General features: G+C 31.8%; 3 protein-coding genes across 5 annotated transcripts in view; all 3 read right to left on the bottom strand.

Moving 5' to 3' along the window:
• Window positions 1-498: 498 nt before the first annotated feature.
• Window positions 499-26,519, bottom strand: part of LOC102626749 (heavy metal-associated isoprenylated plant protein 16-like) — a 47,689-nt gene continuing 21,668 nt past the window's right edge. Inside the window, exons 1-3 of one of the 2 annotated variants that reach the window (XM_006469338.4) lie at window positions 1,446-1,604; window positions 1,254-1,332; window positions 499-1,151 (exon numbers count right to left, since the gene is read on the bottom strand). In XM_006469338.4, coding sequence (XP_006469401.2) covers window positions 862-1,151; window positions 1,254-1,332; window positions 1,446-1,571 — 495 coding nt within the window. In that variant the 5' untranslated portion in view covers window positions 1,572-1,604 and the 3' untranslated portion in view covers window positions 499-861. The other variant, XM_052435589.1, reaches the window with a different exon arrangement.
• LOC112497175 (heavy metal-associated isoprenylated plant protein 47-like) lies at window positions 13,045-15,015 on the bottom strand. Of its 2 annotated transcripts, XM_052435590.1 has the most exons (3): window positions 14,897-15,015; window positions 14,648-14,729; window positions 13,045-13,352 (listed from the first exon to the last, which is right to left on the bottom strand). In XM_052435590.1, exons 1-3 carry the CDS (start codon window positions 14,900-14,902, stop codon window positions 13,135-13,137), a joined length of 306 nt encoding a protein of 101 aa, XP_052291550.1. In that variant the 5' UTR covers window positions 14,903-15,015; the 3' UTR covers window positions 13,045-13,134. The 2 variants fall into 2 exon arrangements, with proteins under 2 accessions (XP_052291550.1, XP_024950516.2); XM_025094748.2 differs by lacking the exon at window positions 14,897-15,015 and having other exon boundaries at window positions 14,648-14,793.
• On the bottom strand, window positions 24,077-26,268 carry LOC127900327 (uncharacterized). Its single transcript, XM_052434964.1, has 4 exons — window positions 26,257-26,268; window positions 25,066-25,422; window positions 24,216-24,953; window positions 24,077-24,148 (listed from the first exon to the last, which is right to left on the bottom strand). The coding sequence occupies exons 1-4, from the start codon at window positions 26,266-26,268 to the stop codon at window positions 24,077-24,079; spliced, it is 1,179 nt and encodes a 392-aa protein (XP_052290924.1).

The following is a 26,519-nucleotide window of genomic DNA, read 5'->3' as shown; positions in this document are numbered from 1 at the left end:
ATTAGTGAATGGAAGCAAGTATCGTAAGCAGTACTCTGCTCGCTATCTCACTTTCATACGGTTTCTTTCGTTAGGCTTTACAGTGTTCTCCCGCTTATTCTTTGTTTCTTTTATTTACTTTTGCTAATTTTTTCTTGTTGGCTATTTCTTTCTTGAGTTAGAGAGTTTGGTTTATATACCCCGAATATTTTTTTTTATTTTTAATTTACAAGTAAGGGAGTCATGCTTAGCTCGCACACCCCATGGGGGGTTTTTAATTTAAAAAATCCTCCAATATTATTAGTGTAGATGGAGCACACGTTTGTTTTTTTGTTTTTTAAAGAGATTTTCTTTCAAAAAAGGTAGGGGAATAGGAAAGTGGATAAGCATAATTTTTTATACCTAATCAAATTTAAACAGCCAAGTAAATAAAATTGATTGATAACTAATTGCTCGAATGTCCTTGGGAGTAATCTTCTTTCAAAGAGACCTAAAATTAAAACCAAGAGAGTAAAGATATTTTTGCAGGATTTAGATAATCCACTATATTTCAATAAGCTAGAAAATTTTAACAAATTTTCACATCACCTTGCTGATCTCTACTTTCTCCCACAGTAATTAAAAAAAGTTTTTTTTTTTTAATAGTAAATCAATTATTTATATATTCACACAACAAATTACAATATCAATACAGTATTAAACTGCATGCTTCTCCCCTGGAAACGCAACCAATTAATCAACTTGCTTCATCAGAATTTCAATTCCCTTTCTTTCTTTTTGTTCGTCTATCATCTCCAACCCCAAGGTCACACTATAACTACCCCAAGTGCAGTGCAAATTTTAATTTCTCAAATCCTCTGTGTCATGTCTCTGTTTCTCTTCTCACATGATGGAGCAGGGGTCAGCGTATCGATCAGCAGAAACCACATGGTAATCATAGTGAGGCACCCACCCGCCGTAATAGGGAGGCAAGTATTGAGGTGGTTGTGGTTTGACCTCAGGATTCTTTGGTTTGTTTTCATCTTTCTTCTCACCGGCGGGACCAACGCTCACCAGCTCTGCATATCCGACCTTCTTTCTCAGCAAACTAGTCAGCAAAACAGGGTCCATCCCATCTCCAGTCACCTCTATCTGGCTCTTGTCGTCTCCTTTCAACGACGCCGATTCCACTCCTGTAATAAACAATTATATATTTAGTACCCAGATACACTGTATGTTTGCGACTGTTATGCTTCTGCTTAATATAAAATTGTTATAAATAAAGTATTTGTTACCTGAAACGCCGACGGCGATCTTCAGAGCCTTAGAGCGGGACTTGTGGCCTTCCAATGTCAATTTGATCACAACCTTTTGCTGTAATATCAGATGAACAAAACCAAGAAAAAGAAAAAAAAAAATTAGTTTCCCATTCAAGAAACTCATAAGGCCGTAAGTGCATGTAAAAAAACTAATTCCAAATTTCATACCGTCATGGGTTTTAATTGTTTTGATGGAGATGATGATGCAAACAGAAAGCCTGCTCTTTGAGAGAAAATGGTTAACTTTGTTGCTTTGGCTTTTGTTAACTCCTTGTTGGGTATGCTAAGCCGCATTGGTTGGTATTTAATATTTATAGAGCCTTTTTGTGGTTCAGAGTGAGCTGAAGAAAATTTCGTGTAGCTTTCCTCGTATTGGCTGCTGAGTTTGTACACATTCGCCAGTGGCATCATGGGGTCCATATAATGTGAAATCTTCGGATAAGTCTTCTCTGTCCATGGCAATGTAGCGAAGCTAGATTAAATTTTGGGACAAAATATTTATTTGGCATGCATAATTAGAAATGGATTAAATGTATTAGATTTACATTTAATTCTAAACTATTGATTAGACTAAGAAGATATATTTCGTTCATTTATCAAAATCTTCTCTTTTTATTTAATAATTCAAAATATTTATTTATTTGCTATTAGTCAATTAATTTATTCTTAAGTACTTATTTACTTATATGTGAATTTATGACGTCTTATTTTATTTTATTTTATTTTAAAATACTCAGTTAATAGCATATTATATATATTAACAAAATTATTATCAAGAAGCATGCTATTCATTGGTTGGTTATGTTCTAAAATATTTTTAAAATAATTGATGTATGGTTAATTTAATATTTAAGTAGCTTTAATCATTTATCTTATAGGCAATAATATATCTCATATATATAAAAATGTAAAATTTAAATAATTTAAATTTGTTTGTTATAATTATAACTACCAATTACTAATTTATTATATATTTGTTTTTTTAGTTAGTTGTATTTTAAAATTAATTTTAATTTTCCTCATTAAATATCTACGAATAACTTCATTCAAATTTAATTTAACAGAGTTTAATCCTCTCTTGTACAGAACTAAGAGAGTACTATGTATAATCTAGACTAATCCAATCTAATTCTATTAGTCAATAAAATCTAATTCTGAGTGCGAACCATTGACTAAGGGGTTAAAAAATTATTAAGTTTGACATTATGTTTATGCGGGCAATCTTGTTGTTAATTTAAAGGAATTTTGATCTAAACCGTTGATAATAATCATAGACAAGTTTCTAATTTACCATTTGGATTCTTACTCAATTACGCGTTTAGATTTGTTCTCTAGTCTAAAATTGAACATTGAATTGATGATGATGATTTGTTCTGTAGTCTAAAATTGAACATTGAATTGATGATGGTCGCATAAGCAGCTTAAGACAAGAACGAGGACCACTTAGGCCATGGACTCAGCAAGTCAACTCGACCGAGTCATGCATATTGTTCATTGAGTATTATATGTATTATTAACTTCTTCATTGTTTAATTTCTTTTAATTGATTTTCTTAAATATTACATACATGTGAACCAAATATGTATGCTCTCTCAAGCACTAGCTGCAGTGAGCGTAATTAAACTTCAATCGTCTAGTAGTACGTACTTCAAGATTTGTTTACCAAAAGCTCACCCAACAAAACAGCGACTATTAATTTCTTCATCTAATTTGAAAGAAAATAAAGCAAATAGTTACTAAAATTTGTTTCACATTCAGATTAATTTAAAAATGAAACTTGTATTTAGTCGTCACTTGAAATGAAATAATTTCAAGTCAACCACGTCAACGGTAGGTCCAGAGACTCGTTCAAGTGATGTTGGATCGTATGCAGAGGCGGATGCAGCACATGACCAGTGGGGGCTCAAGCCCCCACTGGCCAAAAAAAAAATTTAAAAATAAAAGAATTTTTTTAATTTTTTAATTAGCCTCATTAAATTTATTAAAATAGTCACTATAAAATATAAACCCCATAAAATTTAAACTTTGATTTTTAAAAAATATAAAAATATATATTTTAATTAAAAATAATGATAGCCCACTACTAAAAAATTTTCTATTCTAAAAAATATGGTTAATTCTTCCAGTTTATATAATAATAGTAGAACGAACAGTTTCAGTAATAAAACTCATGAAGAATCATCTTTGGAATCGGATGGGATACGTGATAGTTTGATTGTTTCTATAAGAAATAATAAATTTAATAATATTGATAATGAGCCTATTGCATAACATTTTTAAAATATAAAAATGCGTAGAGACTAATTATAAATATTTTATATATTCAAAATTTTAATTTTTTATATTTTACTATTATCTAATTTAGCCCCCGGTAAATTATTTTTCTAGATCCGCCACTGATCGTATGATGGTTCATTTTCTTTGGACGGTGATAAGGCAGGCAGTTCTGTAATAATATATGCTTGACTTGACTCAACGAGTATTTACGAGTTGACGGTGACGCTTCTTTGATTCTGTCTTTGTTCCTTGTTTTTTATTCTTTGATCTAGAATGTTACAATAACCTTGTGTAATTTAAATAGGTAAATTGAAAAAGTTTTTTTGGTTACCAACAGTTTCTAATAAAATTAGGTCGTCTCGTGCATGTTATTACATCATAATTGACTAATTTTGAAATAATAATAATAATTATTATTATGAGAATATATATACACACACATATAAATTTATTTTCTGATGAGGGTTCTCACACTTTATTTAAGTGTAGGAATGCTATTATATCACATGGCGTTCCTCATCTATTGAAGTAGAGGAACTCATAAATATATGGGGGACGTAATAATAAAAATATAAACTTCCTCCTAAAATTTATAATAATTATGACAAGTGGAAGAATTAAGATTTTGGTTTGATAAGGGTCTTAACAAAGAAATCCTAAATCTGACCAGGCTATAACATGAAATAATAAAACTCAGATGGCCAAAAATGAGGACCATAATGAAGAATATGAAACATCATTGGCTCATAACGGATAAATATAAAGTTTAGGGGGGCCAAACTAATATATGCATAAAATTTAGAAAAAAATTCAAATCAGTCCCTTGTGTTCCCCTATTCTTTTCGAAACTTGGGGGTTTGTAGTTCACTTCACATCATCACATGGCCTTCCTATTGAGACTTGAGTTGAGCTCCTCACACCTTTATAAAACACTTATCAAATCCCGCTTATAGCCTCACCTTTATGAAAACCATAGAAAATGACAAAACATTATAATTGATTGAATTGAATTTTAGACTTATGCAACCATGAAAAGTACGTAGAAGACTAATTCCAGTGACCTACGTAACTCTTAAAATCACTTGACTACTAAACCAATTAGCATGCAGTCTCCTTTTAAAAGATCCTGAGAATCATTTTTTTTTTTTTTTTGTAGTCAGGGATTGTAAAATAAATTTTAAATTCAGTAGATGTACTTCTTGGTTGAGCTGATTTTCAAGATCAGGTGATAACAACTTAAATGTTTTTAAATTGGCAAATTAATAAACAATACCAAATTATATATACATATATGAACGTTTCAAAGACCTAACTACTGTTCAATGCTTCAAATTATAGCAAATTAATTAAGATCATGGCATCGAATTTTGACGATCAATTTTAATGTTCGTCATGACGTCACCTATTTCCATCGGCATCGTTACGGAAAGTGACTAATTCTAGGCGAAATTTGTAAATTGAAAAATATATAGCCGCCTGTCCTAACAACCACCCATTATTGACGCACGCAAAGATTGACATGACTTCTTCAAGATGAGATCATCAAATTTTCATCACATCAACAATTTGACAGAAGCTACCAATTATTTACTAAATCATTGTCGCTTTTAGGAGTTCTAGAAATAATTTTAAAAATTTAAAAGTTAATTTTAATATTTAATAAAAAAATTAAAATTATTTTTGTCACTTCCTAAGCTAATTTTAAAAAATAGAAAAGAGTAATTTTTAAATTTTAATTTTGAAAATCAATTTTATCTTTTAATACAATTTTATAAATATCCTTAAAATTATTAACTAAATCTAAAATTATCCTTATTCAAATTGGAAATAAAATAAATATTTATCATAATTCATTAATATAAATTTATTAATATCAATTTGTTGGTCGAATTATTATTAAATTTGTTTCACTATATTATTAATTTAATTATCAATTGTTTTAAGATAAAAAATAAAAAAGTAAAATCAATATATTATAAATTTTATTTTTAGTAAAAATTATTATAATACACAATTAAAAATATTATATGTATATGTTTTTATATGTATAAGTAAATTTTATCTTGTATTATGTACATTTTAGTCATTTATTTTTTCTCAGCAATTTAACAGTAAAATTTACCAAATGTCCATAATTGCTTTCAAAACTCACAATACTATTGAAAACAAAATTTACTAAACACTTAATTGATTCTCTTTATAGCTGATTATTTCTACAACAAAACTAACAATAATTATTTTAAAAGCTACAATATTCCCAAACTGGCCCTGAATCATCTAATATATGATGAAAATTAATTGAGCACTTTCATATTAGAATTGGACAAAGCTATGATACCCTGTGACACCGTACCCCTCTTTTGTCTTTTTTTGATTGAATCCCTTACATTCTTTCTTATTTACAATTTAGTTATAAGTATAGCGATAATTTTATTTTCCCATTCTTCTTCACCTTTCCTCCATAATCATCTGATTTTCTCCATTTAACATTATTTTTGGGCCGTGAGATCTAAGAAATGAGATTTATTTATAATAAATTGAAAAGCTATATTTTGAATAAAGTTCATCTGACCCAAACAAAGTTTGAGAGTTTAGTACTAAAATATATTGTACAACCCTTTTTACTTTTTTTCCTCTTATCAAATTCATGGATTGCATAGTTCTTTTTCACTTTCTTTTGAATTATCAAATTGGGCAAAATTACGATACCAATAGGATAAGTAACCCCTTGCTTTGTCTTTTTTTTTTTCGTTTAATTGCACTATAGTCTATGTTTTGTTAAAAATAAAAAAAAGAAACTAAATAGTATTTCTAAATTTTGACACTCAAGTCCTATTCATTTCAATTTTTAATACTTATACTGTTGAGTTGACCATTAACAAAATTTTATCCTTACAAAAAATAAATTAAGTATTTTGGATATTTAAATAATAAAAATACACGTAGTAGCTCTTTTTAATTAAAATTAGGCTATTTGACTTAAAAATACTTTTTGCACCTATTTTTTAATTAGAAATTTCAATTATTAAAATGCCTATAAATAATTTACTATTAAGGACAAGACATATACTTAATTAATTATACTTTTCTTTGTTCTCATCCTAATTTAAATTCAAAATTTATTTTAAGCTAAACATAATTTCATTGTAAACAAATAATATTCATTCAAAAAGAAAAAAAAGAAAAAAAATGTAAAAATTAATGGAACAAAGGAATCAAATTGAATTACCATCCGCATTTGTTGTTGGAGACCTTTAATTTAAGCAAGTTTTAGCATTTATTTCACGAGGCATGAATTGGGCTTTTATGGAATCCTTTAGCAGAGGAATATTTAAAAATTGTATAAACACTAGAAGTATATTATATGAAGAATTGCATAATGATCAATTAACCGTAAAACCAAAGGCAAATAGCACCAAAAGAAAAAAACACAAAAACAAGATCTGAGCGTCCATACTTAATATTTAGCACCAATCCCCATTTGAGAGTTGTAAGTTTGCAATTGATAACAGAATTGTAGAGAATTCTTTTTCCATTACAAGTACAAAAATGAATAATAAAGAGATAAATCAATGTTTATTGCTATCAAATTAAGAGTTGAATTTTTAGAAACTTAAAGTACTTTTTTGTTTATTTTTATTGTCCACACTTTGTAAGCTTATCTAGTCCATAAAAGATCAATTTTGATTACAAAAACAGAGGTGAATAATTTATTATTCAAAAATAAATTAAATTGGGGTTATTTTTGTTATTATGAAGTGTACATTGTCTAATTTTAATTTAGGCTACGGGTTTTTTGACCAATTGTTTGTAGAAAGTAATTTGGTGGGTTCAAATGACCTCATACTATAATTAAATCATAAAAAAATATTATAAAAATAACCATTCATTAAATTACTATTAAGGACAAAAAATAATCATCTATAGTAATTTAAATATTTAAATAGCTTCAATCATTTATCTTATAGGCAATAGTATATCTCATATATATAGAAATGTATAATTTAAAAACTTAAATTTGTTTATTATAATTATAACACCAATTACTAATTTATTACATATATTTTTAATTAGTTGTATTTTAAAATTAATTTTAATTGTTCTCAATAAATATCTATGAACAACTTCATTCAAATTTAATTTAACACAGTCCAATCCTATCTTGTACAAAACTAAGAGAGTACTATGCATATTCCAAACTAATCTAATCTAATCTAAATGCAATCGAATCTTGCGTGCTAAACATTGACTAAGGGGTTAAAAAATTATTGAGTTTGGCATTATGTTTATGCGAGCAATCTTGTTGTTAATTTAAATGAATTTTGATCTAAACCGTTGACAATGATCATAGACAACGTTGTGATTTACCATTTAGATTCCTACTCAATTATCAGTTAATTAAGACTTGTTCTGTAGTCTAAAATTGAACATTGAATTGATGATTGTTACATAAGCAGCTTAAAACAAGAACGAAGACCACTTAGGCCATGGACTCAGCAAGTCAACTCGACCGAGTCATGCATATTGTTCATTGAGTATTATATGTATTATTAACTTCTTCATTGTTTAATTTCTTTTCTTAAATATTACATACATGTAAACAAAATATGTACGCTCTCTCAAACACTAGCTGCAATGAGCAGAATTTAAACCTCAAACTTCTAGTAGTACCTACTTCAAGATTCTTTACCACAATCTCACCCAACAAAACAACGATTATTAATTTCTTCATCTAATTTGAGAGAATATAAAGCAAATAGTTGCTAAAATTTTGGTTCACATTCAAATTAATTTAAAATTGAAACTTTTATTTAGCCGTCACTTGAAATGAAATAATTTTAATTTGCTAGTGTAGAGTCGTCCAAGTGATGTTAGATAGTATGATGGTTTATTTTCTTTGGACGGTGATGAGGCAGGCAGTTGAGTAATAATATATGCTTGACTTGACTCAACGAGTATGTACGAGTTGACGGTGACGCTTCTTTGCTTCTTTCTTTGTTCTTTGTTCTTTGTTCTTTGCTATTGCTATTTCAACTCATGAACACCAACCTCGAAAGACAGTTTCAACTCATGAATCGGGATTCCACACGATACGTTATCACTAACCTTGTGTAATACAAATACGTAAATTGAAAAAGCTTTTAAGTTACTAACACTTTCAAATAAAATTAGGTCATCTCATGCGTGTTAACACCAATTAATTTTGAAATAAGTTTTAATATTTTATATATTAATATATACCTATATTTGAGTCATGAGAACTCTTATACTTTATTTAAGTGCGGGAATGCTAACGCACCATCTCATTTATTAAAGTACGAGGAACCCATGTATATATAAATGGTTAACATAATAATGAAAATATAACTTCGTCCCATAATTTATAATAATTCTGACAAGAGGAATCAAGATTTGATGAGGGCCATAATAAAGAAATCCTAAACTTAACTAGGCTGTAACATAAAATAATAAAACTCAGCTGGCAGTAAATGAGGACCATATTGAAGAATACTGAACAAATGTGGGTTATAACGGGACAAGCATATATTTTAGGGTGCCAAACATAATATATGCAAAGAGGTTGGTAAAATTTCAGTTGAGTCCCCCATGTTTCCTTATTTGTAGTTTCACTTCCGCATGGTCTTACTTTTGAGTCGAGCTCCTCACACTCTTTTAGAACTCTTAGGGGTGGGCATTTTACCCGATCCGACCCGACCCGATAAATTTCGGGTTCGGGTCGGATCGGGTCAGAATCGAAACCCGATCGGTTTGAAATTTACAAATCCGATCGGGTTGTGATCGGTTCGGGTCAAACCCGACCCGATCCGAATACCCGATCGGGTTCTTAAAAAAAAAAAAAAAAACGTACTGACCCGAATTGACCTGATTTCAACTGACCCAAACTGACCATATTTCAACCGACCCGAATTGACCCGAATTGACCCGAACTGACCCAAATTGACCCGAATTGACCCGAACTAACCCAAATTGACCCGAACTCAATCCTACCCATTTTAAATCCAACCCGATCCAACCCGAACATAACCCGAATTAATGACCCGAGCCGAACCGACCCGAACTATATGTTCAGATTGTTCCTTGTCTAACCCAAACAACCCGAAACCCGATCGGATTTACCCGAACCCGATTTTGCCCACCCCTAAGAACTCTTATCAAACCCCACTCATTATATGTATTGCCTTACCTTTATTAAGATTACGAAAAAGGACAAAACATTGCAATAGGCTTAATTAAATTTTAAACTTACGTACGTAACCATAAAAAGTATGTACAAGATTAATTCCATTATAACCTACGTAACTCATATGTTAATTAATAAACTGATTAGCAGCCATTCCTCTTCTAAGAGATCCTGAGAATGAAATTTATGTGATCAGTGATTGCGGAATCAATTTTAAATTCAGTAGATGTGCCTATCGGTTGAGCTGGTTTTCAAGATTAAATAAATTATTGTGCAGCCTCACTTTGTTAACCGAAAAGAACTTAAATGTTTTTAAATTGGGAAATTAACAAACAATACCAAATTAAATCTATGAACATTTCAAAGACCCAATTAGTGTTCAATGCTTTAAATTATGGAAAATTAATTAATATATTTCATCGTGACTTCATCGTGACTTCAATTATTTTCATCATCGTCATCACGGAAACTGACTGATTGTGGGCAAGATTTGAAAATCTGACTAACATATATAATAGGTCGCCTAAACAACTACCCATTATTGAACTAAAAGAAGAAAATGAACATTGATGCATCCAAAGATCGATACGACTTCTTCAAGATGAGATCATCAAATTTTCATTGCATTAATTATTTGACAAAAGCAACCAATTGTTTATTAAATCTATTATGATAACGACGCTGTAATTCTAATCACCGTATTATAAGATGGCCGATCATCTTATATTTATTGAAGAAATTAATCAAGTACTTTCAGTTGATAACATATCCCAGCTAGAACTATAGTCCCAAGGCTTAGGCATTAATTTCCAATTGGTTCTCAAAATATTTGTTACATCCAAAATGTGTTTTTTTTTTTGTGTCTGAACCACGAGATGGTCCTGAGTGGGCTCCAACTGTGAGAGACATCTCTAAGCCCGTACCACAACCCAGACTAATCTCCGCTCGCACCGGGTCGGTTCGTAAAGGGTAAAGTGCTGGCCAAAGTATGTGATTTTTTTTTTTTACAAAGCATTCTTTTAGTTTTTCTTTAGCCTTCAAAAGTGTTCGTTAAACACTCAAATTTTCAAAAGCGTTCATTTAATTACGAGTATATATGTAATACAATACCGTTTGGAACAATATGCCCTACACTCTTTTTTAATTTTCATTAGACCCCTAAATCTTTAGTTGCTAGGATATCGAGTTTAAAGTACTATTTGAGAAGGATAAGAATGTAAAATTAGGGAGGGAGAGTCAACAATGAAAACTTTCAAAATTAGAGATTTTTAACAATAAGAGAATGAGAGTACCATATATCAGAGTCACAAAGACAATATTACACTGTAGTCATTCTCTTAATATAATTACCATAATAAATAACTATATATGGACCGAAACGATGGAGAAGGCAAACTCTTGGACAAGAGATGCTAATTAATTTCGTAGCCTACAATTGTTGACAAATTAATAATCTTATTTAATCCTACACGTATATTTATAATCCATAGACGCTCGTAAAAAGGTAAAATATGTTTAAGGTGATGCATGCAAAGGCTTGTATGATATCTTTAAGGTGACATCATCAGAGTTTCATCACCATCATTCGACAAAATTAATGCTTGGTCCGCAAGAAAAATAATTTACTAATTAATTAATTTTTTTAAGCTAAGAAAATTGGTAAAACTCAGTAAATTTTTTTGAAAACCACTCAAGAAGAGTGAATTAATTAAACTGCCTCATCATAAATATATAATAATAAAGAAGTTTAGGGATAAAGGAGAACGAAGAAGTGATTTCTAGTAAGAACATTAAAAGGGCACACTATCATACAACTCTTTTGAGAAGCCCAACCCTCAAAATTAGTTTTATGTATTTAGCAAAACATCAAAAATAGGAAAAACTAAACCATTTTTACAAATTTGGAAAATGCTCTGCTAATAACAAAATTATTTATATATAGAAATGACCTAATTAAACTATTTTGCAGCCATGTAAGTTTCCGCCATGGCACGCAGTTTAGACGTGTTGATCACAAAGGAAACAACAATAATTGTGGGCTCATATTTTCAACATCATACATGTGAAAGGCAAAAAAGGCCAATGGAGAAGAAAACACAAAAACAAACTCGATAATACAAAGCTTGAAATCACGTTTGTGAATCAAAGACTAAGTGGTTAAATTAAATTTCCAAATTATTCATCTTTATCGTGTGATTATTAAACTCCGCGTAGATGTGATTGAAAATTAAAAGTAGTTAAAAAGCTTCCCAGAAGTCAAAAGTTGTATATCTTTTACACAAATTTTGTAAGGGGAACAATGGTTACCCCGACGGGTAATCCTAAAATGATCATCGACCCGTTCAAAAACAATTTCTATTTTTCAAATTTTTTTCTTGGTTGGAGGCCCATTGGGTGAGTGTATCGCCCCTCAATTTTCAAACATGTTCATTTAACTACAATTATAACTCTGTTTAGTTGCAGAATACACATACATAAACTTTGGCTGAAAATGAAATGGCGAGTGTTATCAATTTGAGTGCAATTGAAAGAATAATTGAACAAGAGAGCCAAGTGCGTCAAGAATGAAAGCCATATCTGATGATCTCATCTTAAAGATGCTTGCTTACAGTTGCCTTTGCATGCATCAACATTTAATTTTCAATATTAACATTATACCTCTATTAGGACCTAATACAATTGTCTATTCAATTATTTATCCTTACGATGTAATTAAACTATGTGATTGAGAGTTGTTAGAAAGTTGGCTTTTACCATTATAACTGTACAATTGTTGCTTTTTCGAAATTAGTTTGTGTAGTTTTATGGACCGACTATGGATAAAGTTTGTGAAAATAAAATTTTGCATGCTGATCGTTATCAGTTTGGTTTAATGACTTATCAGTACTGATCATGACTTTTTATACAGAACCACGTGCCCCGTCGCCATCATCATCAATTGTTGATTTCAATATGAATGAAATCCGTTAGCTAGCTAAGTCGATTATAAATCTCCAATTAATTTTATGATGATTACAAGCAAGTTGGGTTTATATCTTAATTAAGCATCTCTATATGGATATATACAGGGAGGAATAATCTGATCGGCAAGTCATATGTTAAAACACAAACACTTGAATTATCACTATTTGAAAGCCATTCTATAGCTCAACAACTCACATCATATGTAACAAAAATTTGAAAAAAAAAAGATTAAATTAATTCCATGAAATTCGTTGAACGTATATAAAGATTACAAATGGAAATTCAAACAGAAACAATCATTGGATATATTCCTAATATGATCAACCGCACGCGACTACTTGATTCTGATTTTTAACAATAATAATAATTTATTTACACTTCGTTAATATTAATTGTCTCCTCAGAGTTCACACTTCACATGATGGAGCAGCAAGGGGTCTCAGCAGGGAAGGGCTGCTGCGGCACCTCGGGCTCTATTGCCGGCTGATTTCGACCATCGAGAATATCAAGCTTCATCGTCTCTACGTACCCAATTTTCCTTCTAAGCATGTTTGCAAGAGCAACCTCATCAATATCTCCTATTACTTCCATGTGTCTCAAGTCATCCCCTTTCATCGCCACCGATAGCAAACCTTTATTTCAATTTGTACACTTAATGTTACAATAATTCTATCGTTATTTACTCAGTATTTAGGGGCGGATCTACAAACTTGATTCATGGTGGCAATACCATAATACAAATAATAATAATTTATAAAATTACCCTAAAATCAATTTTCGAGTGGGATCAATTGCCCCCAAACCCTTGAATATAGAACTATCCCTACCCGTATCAACATATATAAGTCGAGACAATGATCATATTCTTTTTTTTTAAAAAAAAAAAACTTGGACAACTAAGTGGAAACTTAAATTAAAAAATATATTTGAAAGTAACATCCAAACAAATGGGGCACAAAAGGGCCCAATCCGTCAATAGAAAAAATTAAAATTGCATCAAAAGTATGAATAGAGAAAGAGTAAGATTATTTAAATCCACCAAACTACTCACTACACTCATTTACTAAACAAACAAACTCTTAAATTTTAAAGTTTTAAATTTTACTCAACAAATCTACCTAAATGTCCAATATACTCTTACTGAACCCAACTATTATAATAATATGGTTTTACTAATTAAACCCATTAAATTTATTTAAAAACCTTAAATAAATGATTAGATTTATTAAATTGAAAACTAAAATATTACACAGAACACAAATAATACTCCCAATTATATATTTTGGAGGAAAAATTCCAAGTGAAGTAAGGAAAGCCAAAGCAAAACGGCTGGAGCAGCTAATAATGGTAAAAGTGAGAGCCATTTGTCAAGTGGTACCACTACTTGATTTTGAGAATAAGTGATAATTATACCGCATTTTTAACTTGGAAATGCTATTGAAAGCGGTTGATGCCAGGAAAATGACTAGACGTCTGCCTAAAAAAACTTTGGTACTGATAGAAATAAAATCCAATATCCAGTATATCGATCTGAAAAGAGTCTCCGTTAGCTCCTTCAATTGATTCTTCCTTTGTCTTCTCTGACTCCATGGAGGTTTAATTTTTGTGAGAAGCCAAGGGAACTAAAGAATATCAATATAGGGTTTATGAAAAATAACATAAAGTTGAATGTAAAAATGGATTAAAAGAGTGAATTTTTTAAAACTATATTTTGTGTCTAAAATTATAATTTATTAATGAATATTTTTATAATTACAATTTATTTTTAAAGATTGGTTTAATAAGTAGTTTGGTGATTTCTTAGAGAAAATTAAAAATCAACTAAACAATATAGTATGGGTCTGCAAGACAAACCAATATTAAATTTAAGAAACGGTACAACAAGCTACTATGAAATATGAATAATCAATTGCATTCTGTTGATTACCTGGAAAGCCAGCTATGATCTTGAAGGCCTTTGTGCGACACTTTGGGCTATGCATGTTGTCCAATCTATACAAAATCTTTTTCTGCAGTGAGAAGAAAAATATGCAATAAGAAGAAAAATACATAACTAAGCAACTTCAATTCGTTTCAGCACGTAAAATAATCAGCACGGAATAATTTTTTTTGAAAAGCAAAGGCTGGTTCATTTATTCTTGAATACAAAATTAAATTGCGCGTTGAAAATACATACCCTCATGGTTCAGCGTAACGTGAAGGAGATGATTTGCGCAAAATTAAAAGACAATATACCAAATGATAACTGCTTGTTTCTTCAGAGAATTATGGAGCCGAGGTAGAACTCTTCCTCCTATTTGTATAATTGAGTGGCCTTGTTGGGAATGTGAGTTTGACGTGATATTATTGAGAAAATATATAATTGTAGGTTAAATTAAATTTGGTTATTGTGTTCATATTTTTAATTTTCAAAAAAGGGAAAGGCAATGCAAATTGTTAATAGACAAATATAGTAATGCATGTGAAAAAAAGAATCCGTAGCACGAGCTTGTTTCTGTATTGGTCTGTGAATTACTGGTGTTTTATGTAAGCTCTGCGTGAACTAGAAGCACAAAAAATTCCAAATTTGTTCATGTAAAACCAGTGTCATTATATGTGCATAATTATTTTTTCCAAGGTAGATTAGTGGAGGCAACATTTGGACGAAAAAATGAAATGGTAAAATGACGATGGTCGGTGTGATCAAACGCATTGATAAAATGTACAACAATTAAGTGTATGCTTCATAAATCATAAGGATACTAACAAATCACAATTAAATAGCATATTAATTATTATGTATGAACGAATAAATCCAAAGTAGCATATCTTACTTTAAAAACCAGTAAAAAATATTGGCTTCCTATTAAAATGTTCTTATAAAGTGGACTCTCATTGAATTTTGGACCACCTTGTGATCTGAAATACACTTAACTAGATATATACAGTTTGATTAGTTTATAATTAATTAACATGGGACTAGTATTAGATGGTGTCATCAAGCGGTAGAATTCTTTCTATTGTTATTGATCATAAGTGCCATGAATTAGTTACTTTTGATTATCTTAGCAAATGATCATATTCTGCAAAGTCTTCACCTCTACACCTATATACATGGAAATGATGCCTATATTTATCGAACCGAAACTCGTTCACATGTAAACAAAACCTTAAAAAGGAATTTTATGGGAATGTGAACTTGGACGAAATTATCATTTGCTCCTGTGAAGCTTATGAATGTAAATATTTCTAAATTTTCATCAATTGATCATGTTTGCTATTGCCCAGTGGACCTTGCAGATTAAGCAATCAAGCCAAATCAAGAGACCTAATTATATCTGATAAAACTCTTATACTTTTATAAATACTACATACTGCCAAAACAAATTTACAGTTTTAAGAGCAACATCACAATACACATAATGTCTAATTAAAGTTGAAGACAACCCCTTCTACTTCATCAATTTTTTTTAAAAAATATTATCTTCAATACAACCAAATCTGAGTTAGTAAAGTTGAAGGCAACCCCTTCTACTTCATCAATTTTTTAAAAATATTATCTACAATACAACCAAATCTGACTTAGTAAAAATTTAGCTTAATATTCTAAAGCCCAAATTAAACTGTATAAATTTACCATCAAAGCTTAACATTCTAAGCTCGAATTGAATTGAAAGTACATAATTGAATCTTAGTATAAGAAATTAGTCCTACAATTATTGAGAAGACTCGAACCCTCCACTTTAGAGTCAAGAAAGAAGGTGCAAACCAAACTAACCAAGAGGTTGTTGGCAAATAGTTATTGATTGATCATGTTTGTTAATACGCACAACTATATACGTTGCACATTATTAAGCAATTCAAATTCAAATCAAATATTCTCGAATGTATATGATCATCAAACACTTTCATATAAATTAGAGAGTAGAACACTTAGATTCCTATTATTTTTCACTTTTACCTCTTAGTTTTCTAATTTTTGTAATTATCCATTGCATCCCCTATGTCAAAATTCTAACTGGACAAAAGCATTTTTTTAGGTTCTTTCACTATGATAATTAACCTAATTGTCAGTCCAATATTATATATTTGTCGAAACTCAAAAGGTAGGAAGAATTTGGTGTATATATCTCAAAATGTCGCATTTATCTTTCAATAAATTAGGAACACGAGTTAGTCAGAAATATTGGGGACCTTAATGCCATTCTCCCCCTTTAGTATTGCTGAAAATTTCAGAACAATATCACACAATGTATAGAAGAAATTTCTAATTAAATCTCATGGACAAGCAGCAGCAATACTGAAACAGCAAACAGATACTCTCTCTGTGTGGGTTTGAGTCGAAATTTTCACATGAATTGTTTACGATCATGTTCAAAAAATGATAAATTTCAAAAGAAAATAAAAAAACAATCAGAGACGACTATGAAGAGAGGAATAAATCAACAAAAAACATCTCATGCAAATGTTGTTCTCATTCGTCATCGATGTAAGTTTTTTAATTCGTCGACCCACACATACAAGCATATATATGTGAGGAGAAATTATTAACGGAAATTAAAATATATCTATACTAGGACCTAACACAATTGTTCGTCTTTGGTTGGCTCTTATTTTCGACGTGGCAGCTCTCTCGTTTTAATTTTCTTCATAACGGACCATACTGTATGATTTTGGCAGTCCGATCCTTTTTCCTCACAAAAGAACAAATTGCAATCGGGTCTTCACCTTCTAATATCATCACAATCCCTTGCACTTGCTCTTTTATCTGCACCGATTTCACTCCTATATATATAATCATTACAATCAATAAAAATTCCAAAGTGGAAAACATCTGCATGTTTTAAAATATAATTTTGCTGTTATTATTTTTTGTAATTACCTAAGAATTTAGTAGGTATTTTCACCGTCAAGTCCTCAGTAGCGGTAATTTGCTATTGAACATTCATAGTCGACTGCCTTTTGTTTTGGGTAGAAGTAATGTAAAGGAGCAAGATTTGCAGATGAAAGTTGCGTTTTTTTTAACTACATCGTATCATGTATTTGTATAGGAGAGTTGACAACTAACCAAAAGAAATCAAAGAAAATCCTCCAATTATTTTGGGCAAATCTCTGTAACTATGGTACATGCACTCTAATTAAGGGCATTTTTGTTTATTACTCTTGTGAACACGTGACAATTAAATAGGTGGCCGTGTGACGCAATCTTGGGCATCGATTTTTTCCGTTTTCAGTTAATTAAAATAGGAAGAGTAACCAAAACAAGGGTTGACATTGATGACATGCTTAATTATTTAGAATATCAACTTTTAATGGTGATGTAATAAGGCATATTGTATTATTAATATGTGGGTAAATTTCGTTCAACCCCCATTTAAATCGACATTATTACATTAATCCCAAACTTTCAAAAGAATCATTACAGAAACCCCATTTTATCTCACGTTATTAGCATATTCTCTTAATTCCTCTAACACAAGTGTAATTTAGTCAACTGAAAATACATTAATGAAAGACAAGTAAAACTCTTAAACCTATATTAGAATTCTAAGTGGTTAATTATATATATATGTTCTAGTCCAGAATTTTAAAGTACGGAAAGGTCCGAAAAAACTTTAAAACCGTATGGTTTTAAAGGCTTACAATCCGTAAATGGTTGAACATGTTAAGGTGATTCAATATGAATAAAACATTAAGAAAAAGGGTTATGACACAGTACAATTATCGATCGATCAATTTATATCAACCCAAATACAAAATCATTGTATTGCATTCGCATGATCTAATCGTGTCTTGACTCATATTGCCACCTCTAACCTTATATAATGATTCTAGAAACAAATCAACAATATGAATTTTAGCTAAATCAATATTAAAAGGGAAAAGATTCTTAATTAAGTGCAATAAAAATAATGAAAATAAGGCAATCTATGCCATCTGAGGTAGAAAAATTAACTGCATTACCACACTCCGACGCTCAAATTGGTGGTTGGAGGTTGAAAAAGACCTCAACCCATAGGTCTTATGTGTGTATTTGTGATGAGACTAAGAATGTGTGAGTGTGAGAGCTTATGAGAGAGATAAAACTTTTTTTGCCTTTTATAGTATAGTCTGGGTACCTTACCACGTGTCACATTTCTATTGGAGATTTTTTATTGTCTTTCCTGAAATTCTCACATCCTTTTATCATTAAGGCGGTTTTCTAGCCATTAGGAACATGCTTGGGGAGCAAGGAAACGATTTTTGGCGGGCACGGCCGTTTAGTGCACATGGTGTACACTGTAGGTGGTCCAAGGTTCTTTTTGCAGAGGTTGTCTAATTTTTAAAGCCATCTGTCTCTCTTTTTCTGAAAGAATATATTTAATTTGATTTCATCAAATCAAATATTCCATTTTGGGTGTTGAGACTGCACTTGTGATGGTCATTTTTTCGACATTTTTTTTAATTCTTTGATTTTACTAGGGCATACCTCGCGCATCAGTTTATCTAGAGAGTATCCTCGTAATTCCCTATATCAACATGTGGCGCTCTATTTTAATTCTTTTATTTATCCCAAAACAATAAACTTCCTGCAAAAATTTATAATAATTACGACAAGGGGAAGAATTAAGATTTTGGTTTGATAAGGGTCTTAATAAAGAAATCCTAAATCTGACCAGGCTATAACATGAAATAATAAAACTCAGATGGCCAACAATGAGGACCATAAAGAAGAATATGAGGACCGTGTTCTTTTTGAAACCCGGGGGTTTGTAGTTCACTTCACATCATCACGTGGCCTTACCATTGAGTTGAGCTCCTCTTACCTTTACAAAACACTTATCAAACCCCGCTTGTAATATTAATAGCTTACCATAGAAAAGGGCAAAACATTATAATAGATTTAATTGAATTTTAAACATCAAAAGTGTGTAGAAGTATAAATTTTTTTCATTGTAAAACTAATTTTGTAAAGTCCAAGTAGATTTTTTTTTAAAAAAAGATATTATCATTTTATCACTTTACTTTTGTTAATATATAACTTTATCATTAGAGTTTTCAGAAATTTTTTAATTTAATATTTTAATTTTTATCATTTTACAATAAAATCGTAAAAATAATAGAATTTTAAACAAAATTTATTGTAAAAATTTATTTTATCCCTAAATTCTTTAAATACTATTTAATCCTCTAAAATAAAAAAATTACTTATATATAGAGAGATAATGCTTTTAACAATTGATTAATTTATATATAAAATAATCAACTGATAAAATTAAAAATATTGTAATATTTTTGGTTTAATATTTGAAGTTCCTGAAATACCCCTATGACATTAGTAATTTCCTAATAGATAATAGTTTAGTGGTAAAATGGTAAAAACTGAAATATTAAATGATTATTAAAAAATTAATTATTAGATGGCAAAATTATAGAAAATTTTAATGATAAATAATATTTCAAAAACAATTAGATGATAAAATAATAATATCCCTTTTCAAAATTTTTTTTGAAGGTTCCGTGGCAATGACTTATGCCCTTTCAAATTATAACTTTCATCAACTTTAAGGGTGGTGATATTTCCAACCCTAGAATTCTGTGAATCCACCCCATTCCTAGAAAATAATTATAAAAAATTCATATTAATTTTAAAAATTTTAATTAAAGAATAATTCTAAGGAATTAATCAATTAAATCTATCTTAAATTCTAAATTTATTTTTTGTGACTTAGATTTTATATTATATTTGACTAGTAAGATTGCTTTATCCTAAAATTAAATTGACTAGTTCACCCTTAAAAGTAAAAGTGCCAAAAAAATTTTAATTGCAACATTTTTTTATTTTATATAAAGTACATTGTTTTTAAATTTTCAATGCTACTTTATTAGTATGATTATTAATCTTTAATTAAACTAACATAATGTCTTTATGAGCCAATAGTTATATAAATTATCAGGTTGCAAATTTATGTCATTTGCATGTAAAATATAGAAAATTATTAGACTTCATTTAAAAAATTAGATTACAAGTCATAAAATTAAGTACCTAAAGTATTAGATATAAGAGCACCTTTTTTTTTTGGGTAATTGGGTCATTTTATATCATAAAGGTAAAATAATTAAATAAAACTTATATTAAAGCAACCTTAATAGTAAAAAAGAAAAAGTAAGAAAAAATATAAGAATGATTTAGTTGATTAATTATACAAATATTTTTGTTGATTTGTATTTATTAGAAATAATATGAATTTATTGTAAATATTTTATAAAAGTGGGATAGATTTACACAAACAATGGGGTAGGATAGTTTTTTGTTTCGTGGTGTAAGTTTTCTTTGCTAGAAAAATAAATTTCTCTTGTATTTGATACATTTTTGCGGAATAAAATAAAATCAAGAGAAAGATCCAATGGTGTAATACTGTTGGAGGATTAACAATTAAAACACACAAAAAACACACTATTTTATTTCTTCAACAATACTCCTCACCAATTACAACTCTTATTTTTCACTCTCTACACCTTAGAGATTTTGCTGCTTCACTTGATGTTTAAACCAAAGGGGAGAAGGGGTATTTATACATGAAACAAACTAATCACAACCATTCATTTATTCAACTAATAAATACATCCTCACCATCCATTAAAACCTACCACTCACCTACTTCACCAACCACACCTAACACACCTAACACAAATAATTCAAACCTCACCAACCATAGCTACTCATGGAACCTTCCATGAGTTGGGCTTGATTTATTCATCTTGGATCAAGTTTATGATCCAACACCTCCCCTTAAACTTGATCCTGTGACACCAAGCAAACTTCTGAATCTTACAAAGTCTTCTTGTTTGAGTGGTTTAGTGAAGATATCAGCTGCTTGATCTTGTGATTTTACATACTTGATTTGCACTTCTTTTCTTGCAATACACTCTCTTATGAAATGATAGCGAGTGTCTATGTGTTTACTTCGATCATGAAAGACTGGATTCTTGGATAGGGCAATTGTTGATTTGTTATCAACACAAATCTCAGTTGGCTCTTCTTGTGCCAAACTCAACTCCTTTAGCAAATTTCTGAGCCAAATTGCATGACAAACACTTGATGTGGCAGCTACATATTCAGCTTCACAGGTGGATAGCGTGACAATTGGTTGCTTCTTTGACATCCATGTGAAAGCAGTATCTCCCATGAAGAACACAAATCCCGTGGTGCTCTTTCGATCATCTACATCTCCACCCCAATCACTATCGCTATATCCAACAAGCTTGTAGTCATTAGAAAATGAGTATAGCAAGCCGAAATTAGTTGTACCTTTGATGTAGCGAAGGATTCTTTTTGCAGCTTTAAAATGGGTGGTCTTTGAATTCTCCATGTATCGGCTCACAAGTCCAACAGCATAAAGGATATCTGGTCTTGTGCATGTCAAATAACGTAGGCTTCCAACCAAACTTTTAAAGAATGTTGGATCTATATCTTCGCCTTCATCATGTTTGGATAACTTGACTCCGCATTCCACTGGCGTGCTTATAGGCTTACAATCATTCATCTTGAACTTCTTGAGAATCTCCTCTGCATAGCTTTCTTGGGAGATAAATATGCCTTCTTCCTTTTGCTTGACTTCAATGCCGAGGTAATATGCCATCAGTCCGATGTCAGTCATCTCGAACTCTTTGATCATCACTCTCTTGAACTCTTCAAACAAGCTTGGATTACTTCCAGTGAAGATGAGATCATCCAGATACAGGCACACAATCAAAATATCTCCATATTTTTCTTTGACGTAGAGAGCATGTTCATATGGGCATTTGGTGAAGCCTTTCTCTTGAAAATACTTGTCAATTCTGCTATTCCATGCCCTTGGTGCTTGCTTTAACCCATAAAGAGCTTTCTTCAATCTCAAAACTTTGTCCTCGTGTCCTTTCACCACATAGCCTAATGGTTGTTCGATGTAAACTTCTTCTTCAAGGAATCCATTCAAGAAAGCAGACTTCACATCCATTTGAAAAATCTTCCATTTGTTCTGAGCAGCCAAAGAAATAATAAGTCTAATAGTTTCAAGTCGAGCTACAGGAGCAAATACCTCGTCATAGTCTAGGCCAGCCTTTTGACTATAGCCTTTTGCAACTAGCCTTGCTTTGTGCCTTTCAATTTCTCCCTTCGCATTTCTTTTTTTTTTATACACCCATTTGACACCGATCGCCTTGTGACCTTTTGGAAAAGTAGTAAGCTCCCAAGTATCATTCTTCACAATCGCTTTGATTTCTTCATCCATTGCAATTCTCCACTTCTCATCTAGTGCAGCTTCTTGGAAGTTGACTGGCTCACAATCAGTAAAGAGGCAAAAAAGAGTGAGATTATCATGTCTCTCAGTTACCTCATAGAGATCTTGAAGACTCCTTGTACGTTCTTCGGTTCTTTCATTTAAGAAAGACGGCGGTGAATCTCCGCATGTGGTTGGTGCTGGTGAGATATGTGGAGTGGCAGGCTCTTATTGTTCGTCTACTTGTTTTACATGTGTATGATCATCTTCTTCAATGGGAAATAAGTTGAAGTCATCCACACCAGAGCCAAAATCTTATTCTCCTTCTTCATCAAAAATTACATCTCGACTGATCACGATCTTTCCGTTGTTTGGATTGTAAAGCTTGTATCCTTTGGAGTTGTTGTCGTAGCCGATGAAGATGAACTGCTCACTTTTGTCATCCAGCTTGGCTCTACTTTCGTCTGGTACATGTACATGGGCAATGCTTCCGAAAACTCTTAGATGGGTGATGCCAGGTTTTCTTCCACTCTAAGCTTCTTGTGGCGTCTTGCCCCACACGCTTCTTGTTGGAGATCGATTGGATAAGTAGATTGCACATGCAACTGCTTCAGCCCAAAATTCTTTAGGTAGCCTCTTACTCTTAAGCATGCTTTTTGCCATGTCGAGAATGGTTCTGTTCTTCCTTTCTGCAACACCATTTTGTTGGGGGGATCTTGGAACTGTCAAAGGGCGTCGAATTCCATTTGCTTCACAAAACTCTAAAAATTCTTTGGAAGTGAACTCTCCATCTCGATCAGATCTCATGGCTTTAATCTGGTATCCACTTTTTTTTTCAACTGCAACTTTAAACTTCTTGAAAGCTTCAAAGACTTCTGATTTTTGCTTCAAAAAATACACCCAAGTTTTTCTTGAAAAATCATCTATAAAAAGAAGGAAGTAGTTAGTTTTACCAAGGGAGTTTGGCTTGAATGGACCGCACACATCAGTATGAATGAGCTCGAGTGGCTTCTGAGCTCTTGAGTTTGACTCCTTTGGAAAGCTCTTTCTGAACTGCTTGCCAAGTAAACATCCTTCACAAAGTTGATCAGGGTGATTGATGTATGGTAAGCCTTTCACCATGCTCTTCTTAGATATTAGCTCCAGTCCTCCAAAGTTGAGATGCCCATATCGAAGATGCCAAGTCCAGGATTGATCTTTGTGACAGGCTTTGAGACATTTTGCAACATCATTTTGAATATTTAAAGGAAACATTCTATTATTTGACATTCTCACTTTTGTAATTAGATTTCCTTTGTCATCTCTTAGAAAAAGACTATAATCTTTTAAGTGAATATCATAGCCCTTTTCTAAAAGTTGACCTAAACAAAGAATGTTGCTTTTCATATTGGGCACATAGTAAACATTCGAAATTATTTGGTGGCTACCATCTTTTGCACGAAAAAGAATGTTACCTCTACCCTTCACTGGTACTTTTAAATCATCTCCAAAAGCGACACTGCCATTCACAAATTCACTTAGTTGCACGAACATGCTTCTGTTTCCACTCATATGATTGCTAGCACCTGTGTCAAGATACCATGTATTTTCTTGACCTCCACTTGTGTCATTGCGTGCTAGTAAAAGTGTGCCATCTTCACCATTTTTCTCTTCAGCATAGTTCACTCTCTCTTTAATTCTGGTGCTTGGAGCTCTGCATTCTGAAGCATAATGCCCAAACTTTTGACAATTATAGCACTGTACTTGGGATTTGTCATACCTTGATCTTGAATTGCCTCTGCCTCGTCCTCTGGTTGAGCTTTCTCCTTTGGCATAATTGGAGTTGTTGTTGTTGAAATTCCAACCTTCCATGACCACGACCTCTACCTCGTCCTCGACCTCTACCTCGGACATAGTGCCTTCTCTCGTTGTCGGAGCTTTCTTCTCTTTTCTTTGGATTAACTTCCATCTTGAGAAGTTGTTCTTCGATTCCTTGCTTCTTTTTTTGTTTTTCTTCATAGGCTTGCAACCTTCCTTGAAGTTGCTCGATCGTCATATCCTCAAGATCTCTTGTTTCTTCAATTGTCACAACAATATGATCAAACTTCGAGTCTACTGATCGAAGTATCTTTTCAATGATCCTTACCTCTTTTAACTCCTCGCCATTTCTTTTTAATTCATTGGAAACGGTCACAACTCGAGTAAAGTAGTCAGAAATTGACTCCGACGCCTTCATGTGTAAGGACTCAAATTCTCCTCGTAATATTTGGAGACGAACCTTCTTAACTTGCTCCGCTCCTTTGTAAGAGGTCTCTAGTTTCTCCCATGCTTCTTTTGAGGAGGTTGTACCAGCAATCTTTTCAAAAGCATATTCATCTAATGATTGAAAGATGAGATACTTTGCTTTATTCTCTTTCTTCTTCAAGTCTTTTAAATTCTCCTTCTGCGCCGCAGTTAAAGTGGCTTCATTTTCTGGCACAATAAAACCTTTCTCCACGACATCCTATACGTCATGTGCACCCAATAGAGCCTTCATTTTAATACTCCAATTGTCAAACTTACTTCCTTTTAATTGTGGAACTTGAAATGACATCATACCACCGTTTGCCATAACTCACAAATTGAGTGAGAATTTGGAGATTCTGAATGCACAGATCGATCCGGCACGTCGAAAAACCTGGGGAAGGACTCGAGTCAACTTTCGGTCAACGGTCAACGGTCAACACTGGTCAACGGTCAACGTCGGTCAACGGTCAACACCGGCTTGGTAGTCTCGGTTCGGTCCGGATTGGTTCAGCTCGAGTTGGCTCGGTTCGACTTGATTCGGTTCAGCTTGGCTCGGCTTGGTTCAGTTCGGCTCAGCTTGGTTCAACTCGGTGAGTCAACTCAGCTTCAGGACAGAAAACTTCCGGCGGCAAGTGTGGGCGCGTCCAGTCTCGGATCGCGATGATGTTTGCGGCGTCACGTTCCTCTCGTCGAGATCTTCGATTTGATATGCTATATGACTATATATAGCATCAAGCACTAGCTGTGATACCACTTTGTTGGAGGATTAACAATTAAAACACACAAAAAACACACTATTTTATTTCTTCAACAACACTCCTCACCAATTACAACTCTTATTTTTCACTCTCTACACCTTAGAGATTTTGCTGCTTCACTTGATGTTTAAACCGAAGGGGAGAGGGGGTATTTATACATGAAACAAACTAATCACAACCATTCATTTATTCAACTAATAAATACATCCTCACCATCCATTAAAACCTACCACTCACCTACTTCACCAACCACACCTAACACACCTAACACACCTAACACAAATAATTCAAACCTCACCAACCATACCTACTCATGGAACCTTCCATGAGTTGGGCTTGATTTATTCATCTTGGATCAAATTTATGATCCAACAAATACAAAAAATTTGGCCCATTTCCCGCATAACCAAGCCAATAATGAACCCTTAATTCAAAGATTAAAATAAAAGCAAATAATAAATAAGGATGGGGCAATTTGTACTCTAAATATTACTTCGAATACTCTATTATTCTGCACACTTATCCACTAATTATAACAATTAAGTTTTACTTTGTA

This window comes from Citrus sinensis, chromosome 2 (genome assembly GCF_022201045.2).
Source record: "Citrus sinensis cultivar Valencia sweet orange chromosome 2, DVS_A1.0, whole genome shotgun sequence".
In the NCBI taxonomy this organism is placed as follows: Eukaryota; Viridiplantae; Streptophyta; class Magnoliopsida; order Sapindales; family Rutaceae; genus Citrus; species Citrus sinensis.
The sequence above is the reverse complement of the archived record's forward strand: the minus strand, read 5'-3'. Positions and strand labels throughout refer to the sequence as shown.

Bases quoted from the DNA above. Each gene is read 5' to 3' on its own strand.
- LOC112497175 (XM_025094748.2), bottom strand. From the start codon at position 14,771: ATGTATTTTTCTTCTTATTGCATATTTTTCTTCTCACTGCAGAAAAAG. The intron at 13,353-14,647 runs GTAATCAACAGA...ATTGAAATAAAG, and splicing joins GATCATAGCTGGCTTTCCAG to GTTTGCTATCGGTGGCGATG.
- LOC127900327 (XM_052434964.1), bottom strand. The intron at 24,954-25,065 runs GTAAGGATCATT...AGCAACTTCAAG, and splicing joins ATGGCGAGGAGTTAAAAGAG to GAAGGTTGCAAGCCTATGAA. The intron at 24,149-24,215 runs GTGAGAATGTCA...AATGTCTCAAAG, and splicing joins AAGGAAATCTAATTACAAAA to CCTGTCACAAAGATCAATCC.